Below are 13,509 nucleotides of genomic sequence, written 5' to 3'. Positions count from 1 at the left end.
TCGTAATAAATGAATAAATTTATTTTTTCGGATTTGGTGTTCTTGCAAAGTAGAAAAAATATTGCCGCTCGAGAGAAATATTCGTCTCAAGTCCCATTCGTAAGCAAGCTAATGAAATAAATAAGCTACTAGGTTTTGAATAATAAAGCCTTTCCTTCAGCTAAGTAAATGCTCAATTGTACATATAGCATTATTTATGATGAAACAGATTGGATTTAGGTTACAACAAAGTACATGAGGACTATCTGCCCTGAGAAAGGAATGCCTTCGTCAAAGAATCTGAGGCAACTAGCTCGTATCAACCTACACAACAGAAAACCACAAAAACACTCCTGCAACCACCTCGTTCCAGGGATTTAAACCCGGGTCCGCCAATAGAATGAAATAGATTCTTAGAATGAAATAATTTCATCGAAAATATTTTCCTCTATTATTTGCTTTCGCCATTTCCAAGAATTCATTTTTAATACTCTAAGGTTTTGTGCTCTATATCTGTAACATCTAGAAAACTAATTTTGAAACTAGTAGATCAGTCGTAAATCCTTAGCTTAAAATTGCTGCAGGTATTAAGCTGAAGTCTGCGTCTCAAGATTAGATTGCAATCTCTCTTCAACTTTATGATTTTTGTAAACCTTTTTTTCCTCAGATTGCAATTCCCCCCCCTTACAGATCATTAGTAGAATAAGAAGCAATTCACTGTTTGGAACTTTCCACTGATAGATGCATGTTGAAATATGTTACAAATTAAAAAAAAAAAAAAAAACGGCAAGAGACCATAATTATGCAAGAGAGTCTTTGGTTGCATTCTTCTTATTTACTATTATCAGTTCTAGGTTTTTAGAATAAGAATTTAAAATTATTACAAAATGCATGATTATATAACAAAACTTTCCATACACCATTTCCAAGGAAATTAATTTAAATTCATAATAAAAAGTTTTTCATCCATGGTTTTAAATTGAATTTGTGTTCCTTGGAGATTGTATATGGAAAGTTTTCTAACTATAAATTATTATGAATTATTGGTTTATTAATTTGCAGCTTTAGCGCAAGTCATAGGCTTTTTAATTTACTTTTAATTATTGTGGTGGCCAAAATTGTGGACACTTCTGGAAATTTTTATGTTTTTGAACTTTGTATGCTTATAGAAAACGTTACGTTTCACAAAATGCAAACTTGTATATATCATTTTAAAGAGAATTTATTACTGAATTCAATACAAAACACAAAATTCAATTATTTGCAATACAAAAAAAGTTAAACGATATTAGTTATCGATATACATTAGATAGTGATAATTGCAGTGAGTTATCAGTACTTAGTAGGGTACCCTTTATTTTTGATTACAGCTTCACATCGATGTTTCATTGAGCTGACAAGAGTTTTAAGCACTTCTTTCGTTATTACATGATGCCAGGAAACAATTATAGCCTCAATTAGTTCCCTTTTATTTGATGGGCGCCTCATTCGCACAAGAGTTTTCAAACGGTGCCACAAAATTTTGATAGGATTGAGGTCAGGACTGTTTCCTGGCCATGACAACAATTTAATGCTCTTTGTACGAAACCACTCTTTCGATATTTTGGCCGTGTGGCAAGGAGCAGAATCCTGCTGAAAAATAAACGAAGCATTGTTGGGAAAGAGATCTCTGATGGAAGGTAGAAGTTTTGGTTCTAGAATAGTGTTAATGTATTTTCTGGCATTCAGTGTCCCATCGATGACATGAAGGCGACCAATACCATCTGCTGACATGCACGACCAAATCATAACACTAACTGGGTTCTTCACAGTTGCTTGAATGCAGTCAGGACGTAGCTCTTCTCCTATTCTACGTCTTACATATTTTCGCCCATCACTACCAAATAACGATATCTTAGTTTCATCACTCCATATAACTTGTGACCACTGATCATCTGTCCAACTAATGTGTTCCTTTGCGCACTGTAGTCTTTTTTTTTTCGTTGCTGAAAATTAAGATAAGGCTTTTTTCGTGGAATTCTACCTCTCAGTCCAACATCTGTTAATCTTCTCCTGATTGTTCTTGAACTGACAGAAACACCAGCATCATTCAGATCACTTCTGATGGCCGTTGATGACATTTTTCTATCTTGGAGACATAGTCGTTTTATTCTTCTGTCATCAATAGATATGGTGCACCTTTTTCGGCCTTTTCCTTCTTTGTTTTTTATTGAATTTGTCTCCTGATATCGTAAACAGAATTTTCGGACTCCAGATGTAGTCACTGAACCACCCACCTATCTTGCAATTTCAGCATAGGAAAGACCACTTTCTCGGAACACAGTAATATTACATCTCTTTCTAGGTGTCCAATCTACTCTTTTATTTGATGTCATTGCTTCTTGACTAAATATTAAAAATTTTTACAAAAATTCCTACTTGTAATTGCAGCGTATAAGAAACAGGTCCTCCTTCTACAGAACAAAGCAAAATAATTGTTTCAAGTGTAAACATGATGTCAGCTTCTACTGGCAGTTACTAACATTTGATTGGTTCTCAGAACAAGAACAGTGATTGGCCAGGAAAGCTAGACATTACAAACCACCTCATAACTGTGTTTTTTATTTATATTAAAGTACATATAACTTTTTTTGTATTGCAAATAATTGAATTTTGTGTTTTGTATTGAATTCAGTAATAAATTCTCTTTAAAATGATATATACAAGTTTGAATTTTGCGAAACGTAACATTTTCTATAAGCATACAAAGTTCAAAAACAAAAATTTCCAAAAGTGTCCACAATTTTGGCCACCACTGTATGTAATAAAAGCACAATTTTGGAAGCACTGACGTAAGAACACTAAAACGTAGCTGCATAGAAATGTTGATGGTGTAGATACTTGATGCTTAGAGCGTACATCGGTTTTGAAGAAGAAACAGTCGAACTGGATTAAATTCCATATTTATTTAAATTCACATTTTTGGCCACAATTCACTTGGCATTCCAATTGTGCCTATTTCCAGAACAATTTTGATACAGAGATAGAGATTTTGATATAGAGATAGGAGCGAACATAGATGACTGCAGCAGCGTCTTAACAGGATGAAAGCACAAGCGAGAAGAGAGAGTGTCGCAGTAGTAATGCAGAGGAGGAAGTCAAGAGGTTTTAGTTTACAATTACTTTGATTGGGCAAGAGATATCTGCATTAAGCATTACGTATGATCGCATGATTAATTTGAATGAAGCCGTTGTCTTATTGTAGATACACATATTTAATACAACAAACATTGCTGTATAAACTATAATATGATGCAATACTAAATAATACACTTAACACTAACGATTAATTTGGCATGTCCTCTCCAATGAAATCAGCGTACTAACTTGCTGATGTTGGGGGATGCTTAAGTACAAAAGGTCAAAAATACCGATAAATTGCCATATACATTGATTCTTAAAATTAAGACGTGGCCATTTTAGACGGAGAAGTAGAGTAGCGGGGATTATTTTAGCAGTGGTGGAAGCTAGGAAGAGAGAAACTTAACTAATTTGTCAAACTGTTTATACAAAGTTTGATGTAAAAGTACAGCTAATCCATCATTAGTTAGTTAGTTAGTAGCGTTAAATAACGTAGAAATAACTTGAATTTGGGAGAAGAGATGAATTTAGGGGGAGATCACCAGATCTAGAATGTTAATTTTGAGGTCGCCAATTACTTTTTTAAAGCAGCTATCGTATTTTGTTACTTCTTATATATATATATATATGTATACTGTCTTTTGTGCTTATGCGTTAATTTAATCATGATTTGCAAAGTATTTTGAAAACAAATTTTTATTCCTATGATGAAACTCTGCCACCCATACCGAGAAGAATTTGTTTTAATGGTGCAAAAAATATTGTTGATTAGTTGGGTGATTTCAAAGAAACCAAATGGTGGGAAATAAAATATGGCGAATTATTTAAAATCAGAATTAGCTTGGAGTCGAAATTAACGAAGATTGAAAGACCTCAAAAATGCAATTAATTTTTTGCACTTTCAGCATTTTTAATTAATATGTGCATAGATTTTTAATTTATTAACTATGAAAGGAGTCATTATATTGCAGAGAATATTTTTAAAACGCTCTCCTTCTTCAAAACTAAAGAATGTTATACATGTAATATTTAATTAGATTTACAATCTATTCAGAAAATCTTATGTAATCTAGCCATAGTCTTGAGTCAAAACCTATATCACATCCTCATATGAAAATTGAGAATTATCTTTAAACAAAGTTGTAAACAACTCCTTAAAATGTACTATGATTGAAGACTGTTTCACACTTATTTATTCCATCAACTATGATAATTTGCAAGAAGTATTACTGCTTTACCAGTGGTAATATTATTGTATGTTTAAAAAAAAACTATAAAAAATATATGACATATGTAACAGCTCAGTCTTCTCTAAGAAAGTAAATTTTATTTCATTAGTTTTTGTGTCTTAGAATATATATTTTGAATTTAGAAAAGAGCATATTTTTAGTTAATCACTACCAGTGAACGAAATTTGCACTTCCATATTGTGATTGCTGCTTGCAGTCTTTTTATTCAAAATAATTTATTAGTCGAAAAATTATATAAAGAAAGATAGATATTGCACTGGGTTCGCGATAAGTTTTCGCATTTTGGCGCTTAAACTGTTAATACAACATTGTTTGTATAAGAATCAAACTATACATAAGGGAAAGAAAATCTACAGTATGAAAGCTTTAATAGTCTAACAAAGAACTGCGATAAATTTTAATTATTTTGAAAGCTACCAGAATTTTTAAAAACAAATGCTCTATAACCAAATAAATAAAACGAAGTTACTGCATATTATTTTTGTAAAATTAGTGGCCTCTGATTTCATAATTCAGTTTATTCAATTCTGTACGAAACTCACGAAAAGAAATTCATTTAAGATAACGTATTTCGATATCGTTCTCTTTCTATAATGAATTTCTAAGAATAACTACAATTAAAATTATTAAAAGACTGAAAAAGTTTTTCCATCAAAGGATTAAGTATTGAAGTCAAGAAATGAAAATTTGAGACAAACATTATAACAACCCAATGACCTGGTCATTATAATAGCTATCAGTAGTTAGAGTTGACAGGTCAGTGATCCCATTAGGAAAGGTCGGCCAATGGTCCCATTCGGAAATGAAGAGTTACTAACGCAGTGAAGAACGTTAATGGATGCCAAACCTAAGACAATTTCAGTCAGACCACTTTTTATGTCTTCTTATGAAAACGAATACTTATCATTAAACAAAGTTGTAAGCAAATTCCTTAAAATTTACTATTATTGAAGACTATTTAATATGCTATCAACCACGATGGATTTTGCAAAAACTGCACTATGAGTGATAGTATTATCATATTTAAAAAATAAACCTGGTCGTAAAGATCTTTGAAAGGTTAAAGCTTGTTAATCGTTCTCTCTAAAACAGCAAATTTTATTTCATTTGTTTCTGAGTATTAGAACGTACGCACTTAACTTAGAAAATAGCGTATTTTAGTCAATGCATTTCCGTAGTGTCAATGCTGCTTACAGATCTAACACTGAAAATAGTTTATTATTCAAAAAAATTGCGTAAAGATATAAATTACACTGTGTTCGTTTTAAATAGGAATTAAGCCTAAATATAAAATGAGTGAATTTAGATTGCACACAGTGCTCCAAGCTTCGGATTCCTGATCGCCCCCCCCCACACACACAGCCGCTTACTGCGTCAGAAATCAAAAGCATTCGATATTACGCTGTTAAGTGTTCTGGAACCTAATGTTCAACTCATTTCATCGCATATGAGATACATTAAATGCTTACACATTCGATTCACAACATAATGGATTCAACAAAAATGCCTTCACATTTCAAGTTTAATTACAGGATCTGTTTCAAAATAGAAAGTAGTAGACGAAATTGGCCGAATAAAAACATTTGTAAGCATAAATTAAAAGATGTCATGCCTGCAATAATTAGGCATTCACAAATCTCCAAAGAAAATTAAATAACGAAATAAAATGATTTAGGGTCTTAACTAGGTTTTATTAGCTCATATTCACGAAATACGAGATACATTCCCTGCTGAGATGAAAATTTGCATGAAAAAGGCAAACCAGTCAAACTACAATACACTTGCTCGTTTCTATTTCTTCGAAGTCCAAAACTGCGCAAATAATACATTCGAAAGAGAACTATTTAGAATAATTAGCATTTCAAGTAAAATTTTTCTGAATCTGGCTATTGTCTTTTGCACTTCCACGAATCTGTCTGTGAGGAAAGAAAGTTCTAAATTTGAATCCCCAGTCAACATTCTACTAGTATACAAATGCACAGTGACATAACGTATATATATATTTTTTTTTTTAATGTATGGGTATTTTCTGATTATTCGCACCTACACCGAAAAGTCACGTACATTTTGGCGATTAATTTTTCATCAAGCCAATGCACAAAAGGTAGCAATCATTTCCAAAATAGCCACGCACTCGATCAGAGTATGGCAAAGCACGTAAGGGTTATCTGCTTACAGGGAGGTATGCCTAAGTGAAGGACTTCGAAAGCGAAATTGACTCGTATCGACGTTACGCATAGGGATAATCACGAAAACGGAATCAAACCCTGGTCTAACTATCAGTTTTCAGCAACTTTACCGCTCGGCCATTAATAAGGGATGGCGCATAAAGAATTCCACACGAAAACAATCAATAATTTTTTTTAATGCCAAGAACATCAGGAATAAAACATTTAGCTTTTTCGAGAAAACCTACGTTTTTGTGCTGTTGTTCTCTTCATATACACAACGATGTATTTTCGCCCAAACATCAGAAAATTGCAAAAATTCCACATCGCTGGCATTGCACTCCGGTTAAACTGACATGTGTTACGTACATACATGGATTGCCATACTTTTCGGCAACATCGTGGGCTGTCACAAAACTATTATCTTGGCAACATATAGCTTTTCGAAGGATATCTGCCTAAAGGGAGGGATGCCTCCGCGGAGGACGTTCTAAGTGAAACTAGTTCGTATATACGTTACACATGAAGAAAACCACGAAACGCCCATGCAGCCAACCTGTCTGCGAGATACGAACCTCAAGATCGAACTACCAGTGTTCAGAGATTTTACCGCTCGATCGCTGGTGAGCCGACGTTTCGTCGGGAGTGCGGACACTCAAAAAACACTTACGTAGGTAGCGAATTGCGAATTAAAAGAACAAACATAAAATACATTATCAAAGGAAATTGTTTTATTTATATTAAAATTACAGACACTACGAATGAAACATTCCCCTCCCCCTCAAAAATAGCATTAAAAAATTTGTCAACGTTTATTCATACATTTATTTACGTTTTCCTTTCTCTGTCTAATCTCTACGTCTACTTCACAATGGGATTTTTAAATTAGAAATGTAAATCTAATCATTATACTTTATTATAAAATAATTATCTGGCAATTTTATTCACATAGGTTTTGAAAAGACTGAAGGCCAATCCCTCTAAATGAACTTTTGAAAACAAGATTTATATATAACAGTTAAGGAAATAAAGTTTTCAATTCAAAATGACACCGTCACCTCTAAACACTCTCATCAATGTAGATCATCTTATACATACTGTTTACGGATCTGTTAGAGAACATAACTCAAAGGCTATTTTGCATCAACTGATTTTACTCACTGTTTCTTCGTACGAAATTTTTGTAACTACATCTGTAAAATAATTGAAATTATATGTATTAGTCATTCAAATGCATAATCTTTAGAAATAAATTACTTACAGTAGCATTTGATTATATGATCGGTATAATTTAACATATACCGGTTCGGTTAATCGAGATACTTCAATATTAAATGCAGTTTAGTTGATTATGGAACTGTCCTATAGGGATATCCCTTGAGAAGATTTGTTGGATTGGTACAAAAGGGTATCCTCAAAGTACAAAAGGGCTATCTATTTAAGAGACTGTGTGCCTTCGTTGAGGACTTTTTAAGTGAAATGGCTTGTATTTACATAGTATCTCAATTTGTTTGAGGGCAGGGGGGGGCTATCTGGAGCACTCTCCAAGAGAAATTAACTCTTATTCACGTCTGATAGACGCCCTTAACAAGAACTGGACAAAACAGATAAAACGAAGGTCTGCAATTTTAAAATTAATATTTTTAGGATAAAATTGGAATATTCTGAATAACGGTTATGGTAACTATAGTGTATGATATATAATCAAAATATGATAATTGTTTCATAAATTAATTGAGCCTAAGTCACATACTTTTAATAGTTTTATGTCTTTGCTTAATTTGCCCATATTTACTATATGCATTTCTATCTTTGCAAAACCTTCTCACGGCAGCAGCACGACCATGAAAACCAAGCAGATGTGCTTCCTTGCGGATGGTATTCATTGAAACAATACTCCCGGATGCCTGTTGAAACTCTTCGCGGATGAGGGCCATCGGTTGGGTGCGGTTCTTCCGAATTTCCGCAATTCTATGAGACCATGTAATTTGATGGCCTCAAAAATGTTCATTTTTGAATCGTTATAACTCTATAAAAAAGGAAAATTAATTGTCGGTCTCGTCGGTCTCTATCTCTCAGTTTCGTCGGTCTCTATCTCTCAGTTTCGTTAGTCTGCCTCTATCTCTCACTCGTCGGTCTCTATCTCTCAGTTTCGTTAGTCTGCCGACTCGGGGCACATTCCGACAATCACCGCTCACCTTCCACTTCTTAATCACATAGGCCACTGTCGATTTTGGGTACTTCAGCTCGCTAGATATTTCCCTTAAGGATCGGCCACATTTGTGATACCCGATAATTATACCTTTCTAGAAATCAGAGAGCTCCGAACTGCGAGGCATCTTGCATGCGATTAAAGCCGATGCTGTTTTCTATACGATATATACCAGCAGAGTCCGTGACATACCTTAGGACCACAGATATCGTCATTTGCATAGGTGTCCAAATACTTATTGGTAGTCAGTGTATTATGGGAACATGTCTTAGATCAAAAATTGAGCATACAAAGAAAAGTGGCTAGTATTTAAAAATGCCCATCCAACTAAGCAGCTCACTTGGCCACAGAGATCGAACCTTGCATAAAATTAAAATGATTGATTGAAACGTTTTAAGACTCCCTTTATTTCATCCAACCAGTGATCGAGTGGTTAAGAATAATTGAATTTCGATCAGGGTCCGATCCCAGGCGAACGGGCTGGTTGCTTTTCCCCACGCCTAACTTGAATACAAGCTAGTTAAGTCTTCCACGAAAACATCCCTCTCCATACGGATAGCCCTCGTAGGCTTTGCCATATTCAGTAACCTAATCCTCAGTGTTTCAGTATGTAACGAAGAGGGAACTTCAAAGACGGTAACATGCAAGTAGTTAAAAAGCACCCTGTGGCAAGCTTTCCATTGATTGCAGTTACCAATATCAACACTGAGAACTTATGGGCTAAGGGTGAACGGTAATTATTATGCAGACATATTGAAAACCTATTTGCTTGGATCCATGAGGAAGTTAAGGTCATATTTGCTCAAAAGTAATAGCATTTTTTGGCTCTAAAACAATGCCCAGCCACATTGTGGTGCTCTAGCACTGCAGAATTGTTTGAAACTGCCGAGATAGCACTAGAATAGTCTCAATATAGCCTGCACTTAGCTTCAGAAGACTTTTCGGCGTTATAATCACTGAAAAGAGAAGTGCTAGGAAACATTCTGCTCAGATAAGGAAATGAAACACGCCGCAATTCTATGAGACCATGTAATTTGATGGCCTCAAAAATGTTCATTTTTGAATCGTTATAACTCTATAAAAAAGGAAAATTAATTGTGAACGGACTACTTAAAAATAGAGGGTGTATGAAATCATCTCTTTTTGAATAAAACGATCAGTCTTGTAACTTTCCAATCAAAGTACGTATTACGTTCATTGGTTTTGGGATAATAAATTAATCACAATACATCAAAATATTGTTTTAATTATTCGGCGAGAAAGATTAGTTAAAGTAATGTGCAAAACTTTTAAGCGGTATATTATTAAAAACAAAAGAAAATTTTAAATATATATTAAAGTGTGTAAAGTATATATTTTCGCATCTTCTGCCATAAATAATTCTAATTAGAAAAGTTACTTACGATTCTTGCTAGAAGTAAGAAGGTGCGTGGATTCAGTTTATTCCTTCTTTCCGTATGTGAAAAAATATCATACACTGCCAATAAGAAAAATATCACAGATGGTATCATGGCAGATACTGCAGTTTTGAAGCAATTAGAAAAGATTGGAACAGGATTATTCCAGAAGTCTAAACTCTACAAAAATGAAAAAAGTACTTTTATTTAGACTGCAAGCATCGCAAGTTCTTCAAACTAAAATAATGCAACTAATAAAATAAAAATGAATTCTCCAAGAAATTAAACAGTTTCAAAATACAAACATGCATGTTAACTTCTCATATATCGTTAAAACTATAAACAATGCTTCAGAAAGATATTTTTTGAAAATGTATGCTACAGAAAATGTATGCGCCAACGTTGCTTATGGCCACTGTTAAACTGAGTTGATCTTATTTCTTTAATTATCTTGTTTTTAAAGTAAATATTGTCAAAAGTTTTAAAATGTGTCACTAGTTAGTTCTTAGTATTTAAATAGCTAACTTAACAGACATATTTCTTATGTTTAGAAAGTTTTCAAAGTTGACGCAGTTATCTTCATACAGAAAACTGCTTGAAGGATATTGCTGTATAACAGAAAAGATCCAATCTTTCTTATGAGATCTTAAAACCTGGTTCAAAAAGCAAAGCAAAGTTAGCAGATTGTTTTCTTAAATTCTCTAAATATTCGCTTTAACTAATACTAATAACTAGAATACATTTAAAAAATATCAGATATTATAGTGTTAGGAAAGAAAATCATTTCTTCCCCCTGTGTCAGAAACGCAACATACCTTTTCCTATTAGCACTTGAGTTATTTTTCAGAAAAAGCACTTATAAAAATTAACAGAAAATACAGAAATTATACAAAAAAATCACGGCGTCACAACTAAGATAATAGACTACAGTGTGTGAAATGAACATTTAACGATTTGACGGTTGAAACCGTCTTCGCTGTTCTTATCTGCGAAAGAAGAATATGTTTTGCGTCTTCTTAGTTTAATTTAAAAAAACTATCCCCTAATTTTCTTAAATTATTTTACATTTTTAGTCGTAATACAAAATTAGTGAAAAAATTCATTTTATTCTCAATAAAAGCACAGAAAAATATATGCCGCTGTAAAGAAAAAAAATAAATATGCAATAATAACTGTTTACCGATTTTTACTTCCACATTTTTAAAAACTGTTACTCATCCAGAACTTCATACTTTAAATTATATACAGATTAATTTTAAAATTGCTTAAGATAGCATTCATATGCAATAAAACTATAGTCACTATATCAGCCGGTCAACTGGAAGATGCTGCTAGAAGACCTTCGGAATGCTCACATCGGAAATGGTGGAAATAATATCGCAAAAACCTTAAAGGAGCATGAATTGTAATGTTAAATAAGAGGAAACTCTTACGGATCCTTTCATTAATTATCCAAGTAAATTTATCGAATTAAAATACACTAAATATGAAAGAGTTTTGAGGTTAGGGATATATTATACGTGTACAAGCCTATAGCCAACCTGGGCTGTCGCTCGCTCAGTAAAGATTTGTCTAAAAAGCCATGACTTTGAAGTTCAATAAAGTGAACATTTCAAAAATAGCAGATGAAACAAGAGCAGAGACTGTCCCGATGCTTTGATGACTTTGAAAGAAAGTTTCCAGGGTTCATATTTCAGATATGCAGCCTTGAAAGAATTGAAACATAGGTTGAGAGAAGTGTGAAACACTATGCTAGTGACAGACGGAGCAAAAGGTAAGTACTCGTGGTGTACATAGTACAGCACGAGTACTTACTTTTTGACTCGTGCTGTACCTGCTGTATGCACATGAAAAATTCAAAATATACAGTCCTGTACGGAGATCTAAATTCTCAAACAGTAAGAAAACAATATAGATAATAAACGCAGAAGTAAGGTAAAAATAAAAGTAAAGCAAAAACTTGTGTATAAATAAACATGTACTAAATAAATACAAAATATAAATCATAACATGGAAAAGAAAAGAAATATTTATAAGTACTTGTGCATTAAATTTCCAATTAATAAACAAAATTTCTGAGGTGCTTGCTAATTAGAGGGACTTAAATACCTATGCAGCACTGAATTAATAAAAATGCAAGCGTTAGCTGTAATGCAAAAAGCCTTTTCCTTTTTTATTAATTTCAGTTTAATAATTTTTTCCGAGGTAGCCGCTGTCCAAGCATAAAATAGGCCTGATATTCATTATGTATAAAGCTCTGTTGCTCCGAAGGTCCAGATTTGGTATGTAATCAATCAAGGGCAGGAGGTATTGGTGTATTACCATGTTGGCTGTACAGATTGCATACTTAGTTTGCTGGTCCCAGCTATAGTTGTAATTAAGGATAAAACCCCCCAAAACACTTAGCTTTGGTTACTCTCAATATTTACTCGTTCAACAAATAAAATTTTTCCTGCATTTCAGACTTGGTCTTGTGCCGGCTTACTGCAAGCAGATGAGACTTGCTTCCGTTAACAGACACCCTCCATTTCCGGCACCAATCTCCAATTTCGTAAATTTTGGCTTCTAATTTTTTAATTGCTTGGTTTCAGTCAAAACGATCTTTCTGCTACTGCGGTATCGTCACAGCAGGCCAAGAGAAGTCATATCCCGATTTAAGAAAATCATCTACGTAAATACCGCGGCAAGACAGGAATGCCGGATATGTAGAACAAGAACTACTTTATAATACTCTCTTTTCGAGTTGCAAAAGTTCTCTTTGCGTTAATTACAGTATGTTTACATTTAGAATGATAGCAAGTTTAACAGTCTTGTTTTGCATGTTAACTCTTGCTTTAGTAAGTCTTTGTAATAATGAAATTTAAAAACTTTCTTTCCGAGCTTGTCTCGTACGAAAATTGTATCAAATAAGCAATGCAAAGGGAATTATTTCGATGAGTTTATCGCTTTCAATTCATATATTTGGTGCCCTTGAAAAATAGAAAGTATTACTACTTGAGATAAATATTTGTTGCAAGCTTCGTCAGCAAGTGATCCAATGAAATAAATTCACAATTGTGTCTTGAATAATCATTTTCTTTAAATGAGGGGCTAAATCTCCCTATCACGTTAATTTATAATGAAATGACATCATAGGAATATTTTTATATCTTTAGGCTTTGCCATTTTCAGCGGATAATTTTAAATGCAAGATTTTACTCTCTATACCTTAGATTTTTAAACTAGGCCTATCGTAACTGCTTAGCTTAAAACTGTTTTAGGCTTTAAACTGAAATCTGCATACCAAGATCAAATTATAGTTTTTTTAAACTTAAGAAATTTTAATGGTAAATTCCTTGAAGCGTCAGACTCTAACAAGAAGTTCTCACATTTGAATTTTTAAA

At 33.3% G+C, this 13,509-nt stretch overlaps 1 protein-coding gene across 3 annotated transcripts in view; it reads right to left on the bottom strand.

The window, feature by feature from the left end:
• The window catches only part of LOC118196273 (multidrug resistance-associated protein 1-like), a 148,702-nt gene that overhangs the window by 114,379 nt on the left and 20,814 nt on the right, over nt 1-13,509 (bottom strand). For 2 of the 3 annotated variants that reach the window (XM_085809713.1, XM_085809712.1), the window contains exon 3: nt 10,133-10,306. The exons of the other annotated variant lie outside the window; for it this stretch is intronic. In XM_085809713.1, the coding sequence (XP_085665839.1) occupies nt 10,133-10,306 (174 nt within the window). The remainder of the gene's footprint in view (nt 1-10,132; nt 10,307-13,509) is intronic. 3 annotated transcript variants of the gene reach the window in all.

This window comes from Stegodyphus dumicola, chromosome X2 (genome assembly GCF_044657685.1).
Source record: "Stegodyphus dumicola isolate Sdum_Otavi_A_Nest chromosome X2, ASM4465768v1".
Classification (NCBI taxonomy): domain Eukaryota; kingdom Metazoa; phylum Arthropoda; class Arachnida; order Araneae; family Eresidae; genus Stegodyphus; species Stegodyphus dumicola.
The sequence above is the reverse complement of the archived record's forward strand: the minus strand, read 5'-3'. Positions and strand labels throughout refer to the sequence as shown.